At 42.9% G+C, this 22408-nt stretch overlaps 1 protein-coding gene across 3 annotated transcripts in view; it reads left to right on the forward strand.

The window, feature by feature from the left end:
• The window catches only part of jarid2b (jumonji and AT-rich interaction domain containing 2b), a 339245-nt gene that overhangs the window by 310672 nt on the left and 6165 nt on the right, over positions 1-22408 (forward strand). For all 3 annotated transcript variants that reach the window (XM_068001688.1, XM_068001689.1, XM_068001690.1), the window contains 5 exons: positions 2296-2410; positions 5819-5924; positions 16134-16316; positions 16978-17108; positions 21266-21449. In XM_068001688.1, the coding sequence (XP_067857789.1) occupies positions 2296-2410; positions 5819-5924; positions 16134-16316; positions 16978-17108; positions 21266-21449 (719 nt within the window). The remainder of the gene's footprint in view (positions 1-2295; positions 2411-5818; positions 5925-16133; positions 16317-16977; positions 17109-21265; positions 21450-22408) is intronic.

Genomic DNA, 22408 nt, shown 5'->3' on the forward strand with positions numbered 1-22408 from the left:
GTAATTGAGAATGTTTGTGGGAGAGAAGAAGGGATGCTATTTTGCAATTGAGTAATGTGCCTTTCACAATTCTTTTAGGAAGGTTATTATTTGAAATGAATAGGAATGGTAAGGATAGAGGGTATTCCTATAAAATCCATAGACAAAGATTTAGGTTAGATGCCAGGAAGTATTTCATTTTACAGAAAATCATTGCCCCTAGGAATAAACTTCCATTACATTTGGTGAGTATGGGGTTCACTACGGTCCTTGAAAAGGGAACCTGATCAGGTACCTTTGATCAGGTCCGGCATGGTAGATTCATGACTAAGGTCAGAGCATGTGGAGTCAGGACAAGTAGCAGAATGGATAGCAAACTGGTTACAAAACAGTAAACAGAGAGTAGGGGTTAAAGGTAGGTACTCAGACTGGTGGAAGGTGGAAAGTGGTGTTCTGCAGGATTCGGTGTTGGGACCACTGTTGTTCACAATTTACATAAATGATTTGGACTCTGGAATCGGAAGTACAATTTCAAAATTTGCGGATGACACCAAATTTGGGGAGGGGGGTGGGGAAGAGGGGGAATAGTTAATACCGAGGAGGACTGCGACAAAATACAAAAAGACATTAACAAACTTGTAGAATGTGTATGTAAATGGGAAATGATACCAGAACTGAGAGGATATACTTTTCAGGAAAGGCTGAACAGGCTGGGGCTCTTTTCTCTAGATAAGAGAAGGCTAAGGGGTGACCTGATAGAGGTCTTTATGATAATGAAAGGGTTTGATGGGGTAGACGTGGAGAAGATGTTTCCACTTGTGGGGGAGTTCAAAACTAGAGGTTGTAAATATAAGATAGTCACTAATAAATCCAATAGGGAATTCAGGAGAAACTTCCTTACCTAAAGAGTGGTAAGAATGTGGAACGCACTACCACAAGGAGTAGTTGAGGCAAAAAGCATAGATACATTTAAAGGGAAGCTAAATAAGCACATGAGGGAAAAAGGAATAGAAGGATATGCTGATTGGGTTAGATGAAGTTGGGAGGGAGGAGGCGCATGTGGAGCATAAACGCCAGCATAGACCAATTGGGCCGAATGGCCTGTTTCTGTGCTCTGGACTCTAGCTCGATGAATTTCAATCCAGATAAGTGTGAAGTGATAGGAGGAATAAAGAGACCACCCACTCTATGGAAAATAGGAGTCTAAATGGGGTAGAGGTGCAAAGGGATCTAGGAAGTATAGATTCACAAATCACTAAAACTAGTGATGCAGGTTAACAAAGCCATAAAAAATGCAAACAAAATACTGGGGATGATTTCTATAGGAATCAAATTCAAAAGCAGAGACGTTATGTTAAACTTATATAGAACCTTGGTTAGATCACACTTAGAGTACTGTGCAGTTCTGGTCTCCAGATTTCAAAAAGGATATAGAAGCACTGGAGAAAGTGCAAAAAAGATTTACAAGGATGATGCCAGAACTGAAAGCATACAACCGTAAGGAAAGACTGAACAGGCTGGGGCTCTTTTCTTTAGAAAAGAGCAGACTGAGAGGTGACCTGATAGAGGTCTTCAAAATTACGAAGGGGTAGATGTAGAGAAGATGTTTCCGTTTGTGGGGGAGACCAAAACTAGAGGTCATAAATATAAGATAGTGAGTAATACATCAATAAGGAATTCAGAAGAAACATCTTAGCTCAGAGAGTGCTGAGAATGTGGAACTTGCTACCACATGAAATGGTTGTGGCGAATAGCATAAATGCATTTAAGGGGAAACCAGATAAGTACAAGAGGGAGAAAGAATAGAAGGATATGCTGATGGGGTGAGATGAAGTTAGGTGAGAGGAGGCTCATGTGCAGCTTTGAGCACCGGCATGGATCGGTTGGGACGAATGACTGTGCTGTAAAATTCTATACAATTTATATTGCCAATTAAAGGAAGTAAGTGGTTAATTAGTTTAGGTTGTTTTGCACCACGGGTAACTGTGTCTCCTGGAGCTTGATTGCCATAGGAAGTTGTAGAGGAATGTCCCAGAGTTTTTTTTTCCTCAATTGGCCACTTTTTTTCTCTTTCTTATCCCGGGAGACAGTGTTACCATGGGTTGGAGGACAGTTTGAGAGTTTACACCATCTATAGGATGGGGCCAGGAGGATGGTGGTCGTTTCTTGCTGTTTTTCTTTGTTTGAACGCTTACAGGATAAACTGTGCTGGATCACTGATTCACATACTGTAGCATGTTTAAGAGTTTCTGAAGAAAATGGTAATCTGTACGTCCTGGTTATACTTCAATTTATTTTCTCTATCATTCTATCTAGGAGTGACGATTCCTTGGCTAAATATTGGCATGGTTTTCACTACCTCATGCTGGTCACGAGACCAAAACCACCTTCCATACATTGACTACTTACACACTGGTGCTGATTGCATTTGGTAAGTGCCTGTGCCGGGGAGGGGGGGGCTCTCCCTTGCTAGCCCCACTTTCAGCAGAGCAGGTTTGGATCAACAACTGGCTCTGGATTTAAATTCGGCATCCCAACCTGTTCTCACACCCAACACACACACACAGGTTGATTCTAGTTCAGATACACCTCTTGCTTTAATGTTGCATTGTGGGGTACCAGCTCGGGAAAGGATTCTGATGGGAGCATTTATGGAGTCGTGATTTGAATTTTCATTCCAGAGAACCGATTCAGAATAAACCCGTTGTCCCAAATGGTGCATGTCTTTTTTTGTTAAGATTTGGATTCCCTCTGAATTGAATTCACCTGCCCTATTTACACTTGATTTTTTTTTTAAATCCCCGTTAGCTGTAGATTTGGATTCTATCTGAATCCATTGCCTCAGTGTAAATGGAGCTTCTGTGGCTGATCCTCACTAGTCAGCATTTGGTCATCAAGTGTCACCAAGTACTTTATTGTTAAGATAATAGTTTTTTTTAATTCTTCCACCAGATTGAACTGAAGACCTGCTTCACTGACACAGAAGTGAGTTAAACCTTTTGTCCATATCCTTAAATTACCTTTAAAATTGCTTTAATCAAATGACCAGTTAGCCAGCATGGACAGAACTTAGCATATCTGTGTCAGACAGGCAGAGTATTCAGCACTTAAAGGGCGGCTAAAACTAGATGGAACTTGCTATTAGTTTAAATCTTGAACTTGATTTCCCCTTCATCTCCCCGCACCCTCTCCCCCAGTTTCAGTTTTTCTGCACTGTTTTTAATTGTCTTTTTTTTTGTTACAATTTGCTTATGTGTGGCTCACTGGAGTTGACACCGTTTTGTCTTAATTCAGTGCATCTTGAGATGCATGTGGGTGGACAGAGGCTTCCTGGTCAGACCTGACGCCATAATCGAAGGGTCCGATAAAGCTCCATGCTGCGGAGGTTTGCGGATTTGGGTCTTGTGCCATCCTAGTGAGATGCAAAGCAGCAAACCCAGGTATATTTATAAATCCTTGGAACGAGATTGAAATGTAATTTTTTTTTTCTTAAGCAAGTTCTTTAAGTTGAGATGCCCCTTAATGGTGCTATTTATAGTTTGAGCAGCTTCAATAACCTGCTAAACTGAATGGAAACATTCAGATTTTTATGAAAGTACTATTGATCGCATGTTTGGCACAACCTCCTTGGAATGCAAACTGCTGTCTGTTCTAGCATACTAGCCAACCTAAAAGAGTCAAACCCCCCGAGATTCGCCCCGAGCAGATGAACACACCATTAAACACAAAAGTACAAATTTGAAATGAGTTCAATAAGCATTGGTCTTGTTGATCTCTGCCGCACTACTTGTTTGTTCCCATCAGTCGATGGGGAGCATGGTCTCCAATGAACTCCTCCTACTGACCTCTACTTTGAAGATTGTCAGCTAGCTTTCAGAAACGTGACCTGAACACATCCAATGCACTTTGTAACCAATTGACTTGGACATTAAAAGCACATGCACATGTCTGATGGTGGAATCATAAAATTCACACCTGGTTGTTCTAACATTTCTGCCTCTGTGGATGGCAGACAATTACATATGTTTGCTTTTTATTTTTTCGGTGTGGGATATAGATTTTTCTATATCTCCATCCAAGAATGTATGCAGGTAATCTATTCATTCCAGTGCATGCTCTGTGGGGTGTTGGAGGGGGCGATTAGGACACTACTACTAATTGCAAACCCAGAGAATAAAAAGAAATTGTGATAGCCTGGAGCCTATAGCCTTTGGATCCCAGTTCTCTTGATAACCATGGAAAGTTGGTAGATCTGATCTGATTCCGTTGGAATGCTAATTTGGAATAAAAATACATTTTTAAAAATATAGCTTTAAATAGTTGCTATTCCTTCTGAACATATTGGAAAATGACAAGCAATGTAGTGGCGACACTAACACGTGGAGAAAAAAATTCAAGTCAGCCCAGTGCAACCATGGTTATGTATAATTTTTGATAATTAATCAGACATCTTTGCAATTCATATTTGTTTGAAATAACAAAGCTTTAGTTCAGGAGAAATGAAATTTAATTTCCATTAAGTGTTTTGATTGGTGAAATTTGAAAACAAAATTCTGGTTCTTTTGATAGTTGCCATGTCAAACTTTTAGTTTATGTTCTGCAATTTTGCATAAAATTAATAGAGGACTTGATCAATTCAATACTAAATCCTATTTCAGTTTCTGCACTGAACAGTCTGTTAACTTTTTAACTGCATTTGCTGTTTGAGGTCAAGTTAACTCATTAACTAATATGTCCAAACACTCTGAAATTTAGGCATATTTATCACCTAGTAATATCATATCACTACTTTAAATTTGAAAACAAACTTTATTGGGCTAATTATATCTAACTAGTATATGCAAAAAAAATCCCAAATATCCATTCATGTGTTAGCCTAGGTAGTTGGCAAGTTAATTGATTGGGCGGGGGTGGGGGGGCACATCGTAGCTGAACCCAACTGTGTTCTCACCCATCATTGTCCAGTGGTTAGCAATCTGAAGTGAGAGCCATGTTTGTCTCATTTTGTTCCCCCCTCCCTCTCTTCCTATCCCGGAGTGCTCAGGCCAGTATTAGCAATGCCTTTACTGTGGCCTCAGCTGAGATAAGTAACTCTGTACAGATCAGGGATTGAACTTGGGACTTTCTTGGTCTGCATGGCTCAATCACACACCAGCAGAGGCAATCTGGTGGCCAATTTGTAACACAATCCAAATTCTCCAGCTGCACCCTGGTGGGAGGAGAGAGTTAATCCAGAATGAAACTAAGCAAAGAAATGTGTTTTTATACCATGTCTCGGAGTTGCTGGTCTGGAGGCCATATGGTGAGCTTCCACACAGAATGTTTTTAAACTAGAAAAGGGACGGTGAGTATTTTCCCCACAGATATGTGGATAAAGGCCATTGGAGGACTTTTTCCTGGAGCATTACTGTTATGTTATAAAGTAGCTGTTTAACGGGTATGTGTTGAGAAGTCTATAAGCTTTCTCAGCCTTTTTGTGTGTGTGTGTGTGTGTGTGTGTGTGTGTGTGTGTTTTGGGGGCGGGGGGGAAACATGGAAAAGAATCAAGATGTGTGACAATTCCTCAATTGCCTGTGTACAGTCGAGAAACTTATCTTTTTGGGAACTCTGGGCTAGATGTTGCTTGTTGGGTGCTTTTGTAAACTTTCCACAGGTTAAATAAAAGCAGTGGGACTACGGCTGTGCTACTCTGAAAAAGTAATCACTGCACCATCACATGCTACAGTCCAGATCTTTGTAAGACTGCAGAGAGGGCATGCACTTAGGAAATGGTGCCATTTATGTTCTGTTGCCTGCAAGTTATGGACCATGACATTTTCAGCTATCTTCCTTTCTCCAGGTATTGTATTCCTGCTGAGGAGAAAAGCAAACTTGATGAAGTGGTGCATACCCTGCTGCAAGCTAATGGCACGTCAGGGCTGGACATGCTTGAAAGTAATATAATGGTAAGAACAAAGCTACATGTGTATATATGAGAATAAGATGGCAAGCAACTGCAACCCTTGTATCCAGGACATACTGGCATAGACTGACAATCATAGGTCCTGGATTTCCCTTTTTCCTAGTCTTTGTCATATTAAACAGGTAGCTAGGGGAGGGGAAGAGGAGGCAGGATCTTTTTCTATGCCCACCACACTTCACTGAAATTCTAGGAAGGTGTGAATTTGATGATGTCTGGTAGGCTGCATTAACTTACTCTGCAATCGAGATATGGGCAACAGGAGGGGAGGGCTATGGGAAATAAAATGGGCTTTAACTACAGAAATGGAGTCCTTTCTTCTGTTATTCCCCTTCCAGACACAAACATATGGGGGATCTGAGTTGTTGTCAGTATCAACACACAAACCTAGAGATTACTGTTAGTGATGCCACATACTGATGAGATGGAAGCATTGTCCTGGCCAGGGATGGAATTGCAGTGATGTAAAGTACCTGAGTTTAAAATAGTGATTCAGGTGTTAACACTGGAAATGCCTTTCCCTCTTAAATTGTTTCATTAAAATTCAGAAGTGATGCCTAGGAACTTGCTGTTTTACTAATAGGATCAAGGTCTCCATTCTCTACTATCAATCTGGGATGGATTGGAATCCGATCCAGAGTTGAAATAGGGACCAGAATTGGAAATTCACTCCATTCGGATTTTGATTCTGCCGTGAACTTCTCTCCCACGTTACCTGTTGATCCTCAACTTTAAAAAACACTAAGTTGTTTCCTCTATCTCCCCTGAAGAGGACCAAATAGTGCTGTTAATATATTTATAACCCTCGATCCCACTTTGCAACACATTGATCCTGCTGCTTGCTAAAGATGTCAATCGACCCAAATCAGCTACCTTCTCTGAGACTCTCTAATGGAAGGGCACACGGTCATTACAATGACTTACATTTCTGTTAACCTCTGGCCCCTTTTGCTGAGGGAGTGCTACATTGTCAGAGATGCCATCTTTCAGACAAGATGTTAAACTGAGGCCCCATCTGCCTGTTCGGGTGGATGTAAAAGATTCCATGACGCTATTGGAAGAAGAGCCAGCATTTATCCATTAACCAAGACCACCAAAATAGATTAACTCATTATTTATCCTTGCTATGTGCTAATTGGCTGCATTATTTGCATACATAACAATGATGACGCATCAAAAGCAATTCATGGCTGTGAAGCATTTTAGGATGTCCTGAGGACATGAAATGTACTATTTGAATGTAAGCTTGTTCTTTTTTACTTTGTGCTGATGAAGGTGCCGTATGTTAGTGCTAAGAGAATAGGGCATTTTTCATTTTGGGTACCCGATGTCATCATCAAGCATGATGTGGAGATGCCGGTGATGGACAGGGGTGGACAAATGTAAGGAATCTTACAACACCAGGTTATAGTCCAACAGTTTTATTTGAAAATCACAAGCTTTCGGAGCTTACCTCCTTCGTCAGGTGAGTGAGTGAAGGGTTCTAAAATCGCATAGCATATATTAGACTGGGAGACGATCACAGCAATCAGAGGTGTCGTTGGTGTTCAGACAGGTTAGCATGTGTGAACCTGTCTGAACACCAACGACACCTTTGATTGCTGTGATCGTCTCCCAGTCTAATATATGCTATGCGATTTTAGAACCCTTCACTCACTCACCTGACGAAGGAGGTAAGCTCCGAAAGCTTGTGATTTTCAAATAAAACTGTTGGACTATAACCTGGTGTTGTAAGATTCCTTACAATCATCAAGCATGCCCAGGTTGAGTGCAGCATGTTTGGATGCACAGTAAAGCTCCCTCTGGGATGCTCCAGGAATGAGTCCCATCCCCAACTGCAGAAGGTCACCAGTGTAATATTTCTTCACTTCCTATATGAGCTATCATGTGGCCTTTCTGAATTAGATTGCTGATTGCTGAATTAGGGATTAGTTTTGTGCTGCAGACCACTAGGAACTAGATTGGGACTGGCCAAATTCAACTGTTGCCTGTTCGAAGATTTACAAGTTATCCTCAACTGAATTCTAGGGTACTCTGATCCTTATCGATAGTTTTTTCTCTAATTTTTAAGATATACAACTATTGTGACTAGTCCTTGTTCTTTTTGATCATATTATTTAGCCATTGTGGTCTTTGATCTTATTTTTCTAATTTTCCTCAGGGATGTGACTCCCTTCCATAACTCTTTAAATGGTCTTGAAGTTTTTCTATTTTCTCTTCCCTAATATTCTTGTCATAGATCCAAAGTTTGCTCTTATAAAACCTTATACAACTGTATTATTGTGTTGAGTTTTAGTGTTAATGACAGCATCAAACCTTCTTATAATTTGATCATTAGAAGCTAGATAGTCTCTCATATCCAGATTATCAATCAGTTCTGGTGTACTAAATATAAAATGTGTAGTGGTAAGGAGCAGTAACTAATTACCCCAATTATATTTTCACTTCACCCTTTCAGTTGTCCACTGTCTGACTTCTTTCCCTCCTGGAATATTGAAATTCCCTGTGATTAGCACATTACCTCGCCTTACCTAATTTCCAAATTGTTTTCAAAACAAGCCCCATTGTTCATGGGTCCTCTCTTACAGATTGGGCGAGGTGTCTTACTTCCACAGGGCAGAACGCTCGGTAATTCAGGTGGGCCCAGGATATGGATGCAGCATTACCTATTTATCCTAACCTTGATGACTTGACCCCTTTCATGGTGCCAGATGCAAAGCTGTTCTTGAGGTCCTTTCCACCAAATCTTTTTATACATTCTCCACTGTCCTGAGAAGTCTTTAGGTAAAGGATGTGTTGATGTCCTACAATAGTGGTTGCAAAACACTGTCTTTACAGGCTGTGATCGCAGCTTCCATCACCACTGTTAATATTAGGGGCCAGCGCCCCTCTTATAAGAAGAGGATCCCACCTGCAGGATGTTTGGATTAAGGAAGGATTACACCCTTGATTTCTCTCTCTCTCTCTCTCTCTCTCTCAATTTCTGGCATGAGCTTAAAGCAGTCTGGTTGGCCCTTAACTATCTTGAAGGAGGAATGTGCAACAGAGCTTATGGAAAAACAAAAGAGCTTAGGCCCATTATTACAACAGCTGGGACTTGGCGTTCAGCCATTTATCTTGAGCACATACAAGATCTGGCACTGGTTTAAAGTGAATTCTGCAGATCTGTCAGTCCAGTGCCATGTTTGAATGGACACTCTATTGGAAGATAATCAATCTGGTTTCAGCAAATGGAGTTTTCTGGAGTTGGGTCTTGTAACAATTTTCCAGTATAGGAGGCTTTTGGAATTTGCTCAGATTATACACCACCCCAATAAGGCCATTTAGATAATGGATTTAAAGAAAGGAGATTTCAGCAGTTTATGAATACTATATTGGCATAATGAGCATCTACTTTGAAGACTTGAAATGTCAAATGGAAGCCTTTCTTTCACTGGTACCAGAAACATGGCTTGTATCTATTGAGATGTAACATACAAGTGGTTTTATTGTATCTATAAATGCTGCTAAATTATGAACAGTCTGAGTCGCCTGAGAATCCATGCTGTACTACTGTGGTATACTGCTATTTGTATGTGAAGGTTGACTGTTAGTAAATATGCTTCATCAACTGGACAAGAAAAGTCTCTCTCTCACACGCGCACACACACACACACGCACACACTATAGTCCTTGTGCATCCACGTCAGGTTATAATTCTCTTTCTCTCCCCCGCCCCCCCGTAGCCAGCTAAATTCGAAGGGAGATTGTGCTACACTCGACTATGGGGTCAATATATCCGCCTGTAACTTGTGTCAAGAAAAAGTACGACTGACTACAGCAAGATGTAAACTAGTATAAATAATGATTTCCCTCATTCTTTGAAACTATAAGCTTTATCTTCCTTCCACAACTCACTATCCACACATCAGTTAGGCTCAGTATCAGCACTCTACAAGTTAAAAGGTTGTGGGTTCAAACCCCGCTTCAGGACTTGGGTACATAATCTAGACTAACAGTTCAGTGTAGTACTGAGGGAGTACTGCAGTGTTGGAGGTGCCATCTTTTGGAAGAGGCGCTAAACCAAGAACCGGACTACCTGTTCAGGTGGATGTAAAAGATCCCATGGCACTATTCAAAGAAGAGCAGAGGAGTTCACCCAATAAGAATAAAACCGGACGGACCACCCGGCATCGGACCACTAGGCACCGGACACGACAACGGCAAAACACCAAGCCCAGTCGACCCTGCAAGGTCCTCCTTACTAACATCTGGGGACTTGTGCCAAATTGGGAGAGCTGTCCCACAGACTAGTCAAGCAACAGCCTGACATACCCATACTCACAGAATCATATCTTTCAGCCAACGTCCCAGACTCTTCCATCACCATCCCTGGGTATGTCCTGTCCCACCGGCAGGACAGACCCACCAGAGGTGGCGGTACAGTGATATACAGTCAGGAGGGAGTGGCCCTGGGAGTCCTCAACATTGACTCTGGACCCCATGAAATCTCATGGCATCAGGTCAAACATGGGCAAGGAAACCATCTGCTGATTACCACCTACCGTCCTCCCTCAGCTGATGAATCAGTCCTCCTCCATGTTGAACACCACTTGGAGGAAGCACTGAGGGTAGCAAGGGCACAAAATGTACTCTGGGTGGGGGACTTTAATGTCCATCACCAAGAATGGCTCGGTAGCACCACTACTGACCGAGCTGGCCGAGTCCTGAAGGACATAGCTGCTAGACTGGGCCTGCGGCAGGTGGTGAGCGAACCAACACGAGGGAAAAACTTACTTGACCTCGTCCTCACCAATCTACCTGTCGCAAATGCATCTGTCAATGACAGTATTGGTAGGAGTGACCACCGCACAGTCCTCGTGGAGATGAAATCCCGTCTTCGCACTGAGGACACCATCCAACGTGTTGTGTGGCACTACCACCGTGCTAAATGGGATAGATTCAGAACAGACCTAGCAGCTCAAAACTGGGCATCCATGAGGCGCTGTGGGCCATCAGCAGCAGCAGAATTGAATTCCAGCACAATCTGTAACCTCATGGCCCGGCATATTCCTCACTCTACCATTACCAACAAGCCAGGGGATCAACCCTGGTTCAATGAGGAGTGTAGAAGAGCATGCCAGGAGCAGCACCAGGCGTACCTAAAAATGAGGTGCCAACCTGGTGAAGCTACAACTCAGGACTACATGCATGCTAAACAGCGGAAGCAACATGCTATAGACAGAGCTAAGCGATTCCACAACCAACGGATCAGATCAAAGCTCTGCAGTCCTGCCACATCCAGTCGTGAATGGTGGTGGACAATTAAACAACTGACGGGAGGAGGAGGCTCTGCAAACATCCCCATTCTCAATGATGGCGGAGTCCAGCACGTGAGTGCAAAAGACAAGGCTGAAGCGTTTGCAACCATCTTCAGCCAGAAGTGCCGAGTGGATAATCCATCTCAGCCTCCTCCCGATATCCCCACCATCACGGAAGCCAGTCTTCGGCCAATTCGATTCACTCCACGTGATATCAAGAAACGGCTGAGTGCACTGGATACAGCAAAGGCTATGGGCCCCGACAACATCCCAGCTGTAGTGCTGAAGACTTGTGCTCCAGAACTAGCTGCGCCTCTAGCCAAGCTGTTCCAGTACAGCTACAACACTGGCATCCACCCGACAATGTGGAAAATTGCCCAGGTATGTCCTGTCCACAAAAAGCAGGACAAATCCAATCCGGCCAATTACCGCCCCATCAGTCTACTCTCAATCATCAGCAAAGTGATGGAAGGTGTCGTCGACAGTGCTATCAAGCGGCACTTACTCACCAATAACCTGCTCACCGATGCTCAGTTTGGGTTCCGCCAGGACCACTCGGCTCCAGACCTCATTACAGCCTTGGTCCAAACATGGACAAAAGAGCTGAATTCCAGAGGTGAGGTGAGAGTGACTGCCCTTGACATCAAGGCAGCATTTGACCGAGTGTGGCACCAAGGAGCCCTAGTAAAATTGAAGTCAATGGGAATCAGGGGGAAAACTCTCCAGTGGCTGGAGTCATACCTAGCACAAAGGAAGATGCTGGTGGTTGTTGGAGGCCAATCATCTCAGCCCCAGGGCATTGCTGCAGGAGTTCCTCAGGGCAGTGTCCTAGGCCCAACCATCTTCAGCTGCTTCATCAATGACCTTCCCTCCATCATTAGGTCAGAAATGGGGATGTTCGCTGATGACTGCACAGTGTTCAGTTCCATTCGCAACCCCTCAGATAATGAAGCAGTCCGAGCCTGCATGCAGCAAGACCTGGACAACATCCAGGCTTGGGCTGATAAGTGGCAAGTAACATTCGCGCCAGATAAGTGCCAGGCAATGACCATCTCCAACAAGAGAGAGTCTAACCACCTCCCCTTGACATTCAACGGCATTACCATCGCCGAATCCCCCACCATCAACATCCTGGGGGTCACCATTGACCAGAAACTTAACTGGACCAGCCATATAAATACTGTGGCTACAAGAGCAGGTCAGAGGCTGGGTATTCTGCGGCGAGTGACTCACCTCCTGACTCCCCAAAGCCTTTCCACCATCTACAAGGCACAAGTCAGGAGTGTGATGGAATACTCTCCACTTGCCTGGATGAGTGCAGCTCCAACAACACTCAAGAAGCTCGACACCATCCAAGATAAAGCAGCCCGCTTGATTGGCACCCCATCCACTATTGGCACCCCATCCCTAAACATTCACTCCCTTCACCACCGGCGCACTGTGGCTGCAGTGTGCACCATCCACAGGATGCACTGCAGCAACTCGCCAAGGCTTCTTCGACAGCACCTCCCAAACCCGCGACCTCTACCACCTAGAAGGACAAGGGCAGCAGGCGCATGGGAACAACACCACCTGCACGTTCCCCTCCAAGTCACACACCATCCCGACTTGGAAATATATCGCCGTTCCTTCATTGTCGCTGGGTCAAAATCCTGGAACTCCCTTCCTAACAGCACTGTGGGAGAACCGTCACCACACGGACTGCAGCGGTTCAAGAAGGCGGCTCACCACCACCTTCTCGAGGGCAATTAGGGATGGGCAATAAATGCCGGCCTTGCCAGCGACGCTCACATCCCGTGAACGAATAAAAAAAAAAATATCCTGGCTAACGTTCCTCCCTCAACCATCGCTACCACAAACTGATTGTCTCATTTGTGGTTTGTGCAGAAATTGGCTGCTGCATTTGCCTACAGAATCATAGAAAGGTTACGGCACAGAAGGAGGCCTTTCGGCCCATCGAGCCTGCGCCTGCTCTCTGCAAGAGCAATCCAGCTAGTCCCACTCCCCCGTTCTTTCGCCGTGGCCCTGCAAATTTTTTTCCTTCAGGTACCTATCTAATTCCCTTTTGAAAGCCACAATTGACCCTGCTTCCACCACCCTTTCAGGCAGTGCATTCCAGATCTTAACCACTTGCTGCGTAAAAGAAAGTTTTTCCTCATGTCACCTTTGGTTCTTTTGCCGATCACCTTAAACCTGTGTCCTCTGGTTTGCGACCCTTCCGCCAATGGGAACAGTTTCTCTCTATCTACTTTGTCTCGACCCCTCATGATTGTGAATACCTCTATCAAATCTCCTCGCAACCTTCTCTGCTCTAAGCAGAACAATCCCAGCTTCTCCAGTCTATCCATGTAACTGAGGTCCCTCATCCTTGGAACCATTCTGGTAAATCTTTTCTGCACCCTCTCTAAGCCCTTCACATCCTTCCTAAAGTGTGGTGCCCAGAACTGGACACAATACTCCAGTTGTGGCCGAACCAGTGTTTTATAAAGTTTAACATAACGTCCTCGCTTTTGTACTCTATGCCTCTATTTATAAAGCCCAAGATTCTGTATGCTTTCTTAACTGCTTTCTCAACCTGTCTGCCACCATGAACGACCTGTGTACATATACCCCCAGGGGGTCTCTGTTCCTGCACCCCTTTTAGAGTTGTACCCTTTAGTTTATATTGCCTCTCCTCATTCTTCCTGCCAAAATGTATCACCTCACACTTCTCAGTATTAAATTTCATCTGCCACGTTCGCCCATTCCACCAGCCTGTCTTTGTCCGCGCTGTTTACTATCCCCCTTGCTGTTTACTAACCTTCCAAGTTTTGTGTCGTCAGCAAATTTTGAAATTGTGTCCTGTACACCCATATATATCCAGGTCATTAATGTATATCAAAAAAAGCAGTGGTTCCAGTACCGACCCCTGGGGAAGACTACTGTACACCTTCCTCCAGTCTGAAAAACAACCATTCACCACCACTCTCTGTTTTCCTGTCACTTAACCAATTTCGTATCCATGTTGCCACTGCCCCTTTTATTCCATGGGATTCAATTTTATTGACAGGCCTATTATGTGGCACTTTATCAAACGATTTTGGAAGTCCATATTCACATCAACCACATTGCCCTTATCAGCCCTCTCTGTTACTTCATCAAAAAACTCAATCAAGTTAGTCAAACACAATTTGCCTTTAACAAATCCGTGCTGGCTTTCCCTTATTAATTGACACTTGTCCAAGTGACTCTTAATTTTGTCCCAGATTATTGTTTCTAAAAGCTTCCCCACCACCCAGGTTAAACTGGGTTTATCATTACATCCTTTTTTGAACAAGGATGTAATATTTGCAATTCTCTAGTCCTCCGGCGCCACCTCTGTGTCTTAAGGAGGATTGGGAGATTGTGGCCAGTACTTCTGCAATTTCCACCCTTACTTCCCTCAGCAGCCTAGGATGCATCCCATCCAGACCGGGTGACTTATCTACTTTAAGCGCAGCTAGCCTTTCTAGTAGCTCCTCTTTATCAATACTTAGCCCATCCAGTATCTCAACTGCCTCCTCTTTTACTGTGGCTTTGGCCGTTTCTTCTTCCTTGGTAAAGACAGATGCAAAGTACTCATTTAGTACCTCAGCCATGCCCTCTGCCTCCATGCGTATATCCCCTTTTTGGTCCATAATCGGCCCCACCCCTCCTCTTACTATCCGTTTACTATTTATATGCCTATAGAAGACTTCTGGATTCCCTTTTATGTTGGCTGCCAGTCTGTTCTCATGCTCTCTCTTTGCCCCTCTTATCTCCTTTTTTACTTCCCCTCTGAACTTTCTATATTCAGCCTGGGTTCTCTCTTGTATTAACAACCTGACATCTGTCATACGCCCCCTTTTTCTGCTTCATCTTGCTCTCCATATCTTTCGTCATCTAGGGAGCTCTGGCTTTGGTTGTCCTACCTTTCCCCCTCATGGGAATGTATCTAGACTGTACCCGAACCATCTCCTCGTTAAAGGCTACCCATTGTTCAATTACAGTTTTGCCTGCCAATCTTTGAATCCAATTTACTCGGGCCAGCTCCGTTCTCAACCCATTGAAATTGGCCCTCCTCCAATTAAGTATTTTTACTCTAGATTGCTCTGTGTCCTTTTCCATAACTAATCTAAACCTTATGATGCTATGATCACTGTTCCCTAAATTTTCCCCCTATATAACTGCTGAACTAATCACTTCAAAAGCAATTGGTTGGCTGCAAAGTGCTTTGGACATTCTGAGGACATGAGAGGAGCTATGTAAATACAAGAAATGCAAGTTTTTTCCTACTACTTCGCTCCCTATTAAAATGTCTTCTGTCACCTGAAATGTTTCATTTGTTTCATCTTCTACTAATTTTGCATTTGGCCGTCAGTTGCACACCGCCCTTACTCAACCTCATCCACCCAAGGATCCAGTGCCTGTTAAAAGTGTGCATACTATTAACTATGGGCTGCAGGTAACTGCGAGCCAAGAAAGGTAGCTTCTACTGCACAAATAGGGAAAGGAGTGGTGATTTTATACCAAATAAGCTACCTTATGGCACATTTGTTTTAAAGAGTATATAGTTAGCCTAGTGCAACACCAAATGTCATTTAACCCTGTAACATTAAAACCATGCACATTACTACACATTACAGGCCTGGCAAGAGTATAGGTGTGTCAGTTGTTGAACCTCTGTTAGCTGGTGCATGAAATTCAAGTGGGTAATTGTGGGTCATGCAAAAATAACACAACCTGTGAACCGGATTGATTTAGTCACACTATGTTACTTAATTTTCTTTTCAGTTAATGCATACTTTTCTATAGTGAAAGACAATGATGACTATAGACTAACACACTAATTTTTATTTGTACTTCTGTTCCTAACTGGTAAATGTTTGTCTTGCTAGATCTCTCCAGAGGTCCTATGTAAGGAGGGGATCAAAGTGTGTCGTACTGTACAGCAGAGTGGACAATTTATTGTGTGTTCCCCAGGGGCCTTTGTGTCTAAAGTATGCTGTGGCTACAGTGTTTCAGAAGCTGTACATTTTGCAACTACCCAGTGGTTAAATACGGGCTACGAAGCTGCTAAGGTAACAGACTCGATTTACAGTATACGCCTTGCATAAAGTAAAATGACTACTTTTTAATAGTTTTTGGTGCTGCTGAGATGGGATGTGAAGTGTGAGAAGGAATAGTCAGCAAAGCCGTCTACTGTATGAGGGATGGTGGCCACGGTCCATGACCTACTGTATGAGGGACGGTGGGCGCGGCCAACGCCCTAATCCAGTGCGAGGGACGGTGGGCACGGCCAACGCCCTAATCCAGTGCGAGGGACGGTGGGCGCGGCCAACGCCCTATTGGTGTGCCACCAATGCCATTGGAGCACCACTGCCAATCTCATTTGCCTTTCTTAAAAATAAAAGCGCCTGAAAAATGTAACTATAAAAAGTTCAATTTGTTTCATTTGAGCCACCAAAACAAACTTCACAGTATTTATAGGTCTCAAATTGTTCCTCTAGTTTGGGGCCATGTAGCTATTTTCGGACTGTGTTCAGATTCCTACAGTCAAAAAGCAAGTGATTATGTTGAACAGTTTGATGTTTAAGTCCAAGCATCTATCTTCTTCTTTCATCTCCATTAGAGAATTAAATTTGAAGGTCTCCATTTACTGCAGAAGATGTCCTACCCATGTCTTTGGTACGCTGTGTTTTTCCCCCATCTAAAGGGAGTGTTTTTGCTGTGCCTGTACAGGACTTGAAACGTCGATACATTGCTAATGCATTTTCAATGGAAAAACTACTTTACCTTATGGCAACAGCAGAGTCGAAGCGGGAAAGTGGGTCGACACTAAGCCACATCTCTTCACTTTTGAAAGAACTCAGGTACGTTTTGTGCATTTAGTTAAAACCTTTTTAAGGAGAGAAACCAATCTTGCTTCCACTGACCTGGAACACTGAGTGTCACTGGGATTTTTCCTCTGCAAATGAATCAGTTGTGAAGAGCACATCAGGGCAGGGATGAAATTATGACCTAAAACAATAGTTACTCATCATTTTTATCCCTTATTGCGCAAAAAGGACAACTTAGGTCAATGAGGGGAATGATCTGTGATATTAATGGATTTCATCAGAAAGTGACTGCATTTGACATTAATGATTCCACATTGTTCAGAAGATTAAAATGTGAAATTGAGGAAGAATATGGTTAGTTTACTTAGGTGAATGTTACTGTGTAACTGTATACAGTACTCTTAAGTTTGCCATTTGAATGGTAAACTTAAGAGTAGAGTACTGTATACAGTTACACAGTGACATTCACCTAAGTAAACTATCCATATTCTGCCTCAATTTCATATTATACATTCAATGATATAAAGATCAAGAAAAAACCATTTGGACTAGTTAGGCCATTATTGTCCAATCCAGATCCATTGCTTCCATTGACATGCCTAAACAACTTTATCTCATTGTCTGTTTCCAGTGCATATTATTCTATCATTTCAGTTTTGACTATGTTCAGAATTCCTGTCCTTAAATTTGCCCTTCATGTCTGATTGATGTGTGCAGCCAATTTCTTCCTGCAATAAAAAGTGGGGCAGCTCTTGCATTATGATATTTCCCATGTGAGATGAAACCTTTTTCCATATCTTCTATCCTCTGGTCATGATTTTGCTGCTTAATCTTCTGATATGACCTTTTCTGCAAATGTTGCTCCCGTACCCTTTTGTTCTGTGTTCTTCATCCACTACAAAGACCATTTTATTTTATCAGTGCTTTTCATCAAATGAAATACTTGTATCGTGCTTCTCCTATTATCCTTCATTTCACCGAGAATGACCTTCAATCGAAGCTCAAATTTGAGTCCAGTAATGCTTTCCCCTCGATTCTGTATCCTAGAACCCTTAAAGTGAGTGAGGAAGTAGGTGAGGTTTTGGTGAATATTTTTATACACAAGTATAAGAGGACTGGAGGATAGTGGCTGTTACCCTGATATTTAAAAATGGGAGTAAAAAGTCAATCAAAGAACTATTCGTCTGATATTAATAGGGCCAAAATACTTTCATCATTTTTTCATGCTCCATTCAGTGGTGTTCTAATGGATGAAAGAAAGAACTTGATTTCTATAGTGCCGTCATGTCCTCAGGATGTTTCATGGTGTTTCACAGCCAATGAATTGCTTTTGAAGTGTAGTCACTGTTGAACAGAAGAACATGAGTCACTGAAGCCATGAGTATTAGTTGGAATGGGTTTTGAAGCAATGGATCATGGCGTACAAATTTGCAGGAATTCTATAACCGTAGCAATGAACGGAGTTGATATAATTTACTTGAATTTTCATATCATTTTACAGTGTTACATATGTGAGGCTTTTAAAGAAGATTGAGCTACATGTAATTAATGATAAACTGGCTAGTTGGATTGGAAACTGTTTTAATAATAAGAGGCATGATCCGTGGGTATGGAATGCTGAGTCAATGACTAGGAGAGTTCCAATGACGGTCTGGTTTGGACTCTTGTCTATTTTAAACAATTTGTAAACAATATGGAGAAGTATAGCTGTTGTAATAGATTTGCTGGTACGTGTGTCCAGTTGATAAGATTAAAGGAACCTGTTGGTACTCAAAGGGATTTGGATAAATTGGCCTGGATTTTCCAATTGGATCCACCCAATTTACAGGTACCTTATGTGCACTGTTTCCACTTATTGCCCATATAAACCAGGTATTCAGAGTTGTTGGGCATTAGGGAGAGAATTGAATGGAATTTAAAGAACCCAGCATCAGTAGTAATGCATCAGTTTTAAGCTTATTTTCAAGTTTTTTATTTTGCTGTTGCCAATGACTGGCATCTGTTTTGTGGTTTTTGCTGTATGGCTACCATTTCAGTGGGTTTCCCATTGGGAATTCCGTGTCTTTGCTTTTTGGATGAGGAAGAGCAATGGAGGGTCGTCAGGTAGCATCAGAGGTGCACAGCATCCACCTTCCGAAACCCCTGTCGAGAATATACAGGCGGAGGTGCACATACCTGCATTTGTCAGAGGAGAAGTATCTTTGGAAGCTTTGCTGTACCAAAGAAGTCATCATTGAGCTGCACCAAATGGTGCAAGCAGAACTACAGTCCACTCCCACCACAGGCACCACTCTGCCTGTGGCGACCCTTAACTTTCATCCCATGTGGTCATGTTTTAAAACAGGATTAAACATCACGTTTAAAACAGAATGCTACTAAATTCATCAAAGCAGTGCTCAGTAGCCACGTGCACAATGTCCTTAGTCCATCTACACAAAGAGAGTGTGAGCCCAGAGTCTTCAAAAGTCAGAAATGATGGGTTAAAGTTCCTGTGATTTTACCCTTTTCCCTTACACTGGTGACCAAAAGTTTGAAGCAGTGGTTTTTAATGTCTATAGTTGGGGCTCATACTGCTCCACAGTTGCAGAATTCAACCCCCTCCATCCCAGCAGTGGAATCGGGAAGAGCTAGGAAAATTTGGGAAGATGCAAGAAATACAATCAGCTTTTGTAGTAAACTTAATTAATGTAGAAGTCTTGGAGGAGCAGATGCAAGGATGTCAGACCATTGTATTAACTCATAAGAACATAAGAAATAGGAGCAGGAGTAGGCCAATCGGCCCCTCGAGCCTGCTCTGCCATTCAATAAGATCATGGCTGATCTGGTCCTAACCTCAAATCTAAATTCATGTCCAATTTCCTGCCCGCTCCCCGTAACCCCTAATTCCCTTTACTTCTAGGAAACTGTCTATTTCTGTTTTAAATTTATTTAATGATGTAGCTTCCACAGCTTCCTGGGGCAGCAAATTCCACAGACCTACCACCCTCTGAGTGAAGAAGTTTCTCCTCATCTCAGTTTTGAAAGAGCAGCCCCTTATTCTAAGATTATGCCCCCTCGTTCTAGTTTACTGGTGTTGGATATTGGGCTATTGGAAAGTTAGAGGCAATGCTCCCCGCCACCAGTGTGCCTTTTGAAAATTTCAGATGGCTCGAGGGGCTGAATGGCCAACTCCTGTTCCTATGTTATACAGTACAGAAAACGCACCTGAAGTTCTGAATAAGGAGTGCTCTGGGCTCTAGTAGGTAATTTGACAATATGGTGACCAGAACTTTGAAAGTAGTGTCTTCAGACAGATTTATGTTTAGAACAACAGACTGGTTTTCACAGAGGAAGCCTGATTCCCATGAGTAAAGCTGTACACAGTATCAATAGTATGCACAAATGAGAAATCCTTGCTATATTATAGGAACAGACCTGGGTTTCTGCCCGTGCATTGCAGGTCTGAACAAATCCTATATCAACTCCAGTATATTCATCAGTATTGTACTGGATGAAAGTGAAATGAAGAGGACTGGCTGGAGACATTTGAGTTGCAAATCTTAAAGGTTTGGGGGAACTTCAGAGGGACAGAACTATTAGGGTTGCTTTCTTCAAATGCCAACCCAAATAGCAGCAATGCAAACATAAGATCCAGTGAGCAGCTGTTGTGAAATTACAGCTAGCACTAAGCATACTTGGAGAAGTTGGCAGTGCAGTGGGTTTAGCACATTGTTCTTTCAACTCTGGGACCTGGGAATCAAACCAGCCAAGACTGATAGGATGAAAGTCTCTCTGCTCGCAGTGAGAGTCCTACGTGAAAGACTGGGCAGTCGATTCATTTCCCTAGTATGCATGGCTACGCACCAGAAAACTGCCCCTTACAGTGGGGAAGAAAGCAACTTTTGCTAAAAAGCTAAATGTTCTTCCAGAATGTTCTAGCCCACTTTAACCACTGCCTGCTGGAAATGCATCCACTGTAAATTTTGAATGAGAGCAAGCCTTCCTATTTGTATTGCAATCTGCTATTCTAAGGTATTCGAGTAATATCCAAAATATGTAGATTATGGCTGCATTGTTGAAAGATTAATTTAAAAGTGCCAAATTGGTTTCCCACTAAATCACAATAAAGTAATAATAGACCTGCACTGGTAGTATGATGCTCTGTCAGTCTTTGAACTCTGAAAGCAATAACATTTCCAATATTTACTCAGGGATACAGAATCAAGACAGCGGCAGCAGCTGCTTGATGCGGGTTTGCATTCGTCAGCTCGCTATGGTAGCCATGACAGCCACCTGTCCATGATGGCTATGAAGAAGAAACCACGGAAGTGGTTAGCATCTGAAACGTCAGAGAGGAGGTGCCAGATCTGCCAGCAGTTGTGTTACTTATCCATGGTAAGTAGAGGGTTGGTCGAGGTGGGAATGGGGCAGATGTTCAGTGTCTGAGCACTGTTGGAGTTTATTGACTAACCAGCAAAAGCAAGTTTTTTTTAGGTTGGCTTCATTCTACCTTCCACTCTTACTCGAGATTTTCCTGTACCCCTGCCCAGCCCAACCCTACCCAAGGGAATGCCACATGCCTGCAATACCTCAGCAAAATGCATGAAAAAAATTCGATGCCACATTCACCAAGATGCAGAGTGTTTTCCTGGTGCTTGGCCAACATTCCTCCCTCAGTCAACATCACCAAAACAGATCATCTGTTCATTCCTCTTGCTGTGCATAAATTAGCTGCTGTCTTTGCCTATGTAATGACAGTGACTGCACTTCAAATGTAATCTGTTCATTATAAACTGCTTTGGAACGTCCTTGGAATGTGAAAGATACTATATAAATGCAAGTTCTTAAATGAAAGCAGGCTTGTCCTATGTCTCAGTAAGTAACAGTGGTGTTGCACCGTGTCATATAGACAGGAAAGCCCAGCTTTGATTTGATCTATACCAAGTTGGCTGATCACAACCAAGATGGACAGCTACAATTTTCCCAGGATAGGAAGGAGAAAGTTCAGCCAGGACTCCTTACTCCTGATGACTATCCAGTGACTCTTGCTGAAAAGTGTATATCATGGTTGATGAGAGCATTGAGCAAGGCAGTGATGCCCTCCAAGGAAAATTGGCTGCTGTGCTCAATATCCAGGCTCATATGTGAAGGATGGCCACTTAGGTGAGGTACTCATGGGCTGCTGGTGGTTGAGCAACTGGAACCTCATTTGAGCCCCATCCTTCTGGAGAGAAGGGGAAGAAAACGCTGACAAAATAATCCGATTAATAATTGGTAACATTACAGAGTTTAAATGCACCTGAGGGGTTGGAGGTCATTTAGAGGCACAAGTCTGATCTGAGTTAGGAATGTCA

Source organism: Heptranchias perlo, chromosome 2 (genome assembly GCF_035084215.1).
Source record: "Heptranchias perlo isolate sHepPer1 chromosome 2, sHepPer1.hap1, whole genome shotgun sequence".
Lineage (NCBI taxonomy): Eukaryota > Metazoa > Chordata > Chondrichthyes > Hexanchiformes > Hexanchidae > Heptranchias > Heptranchias perlo.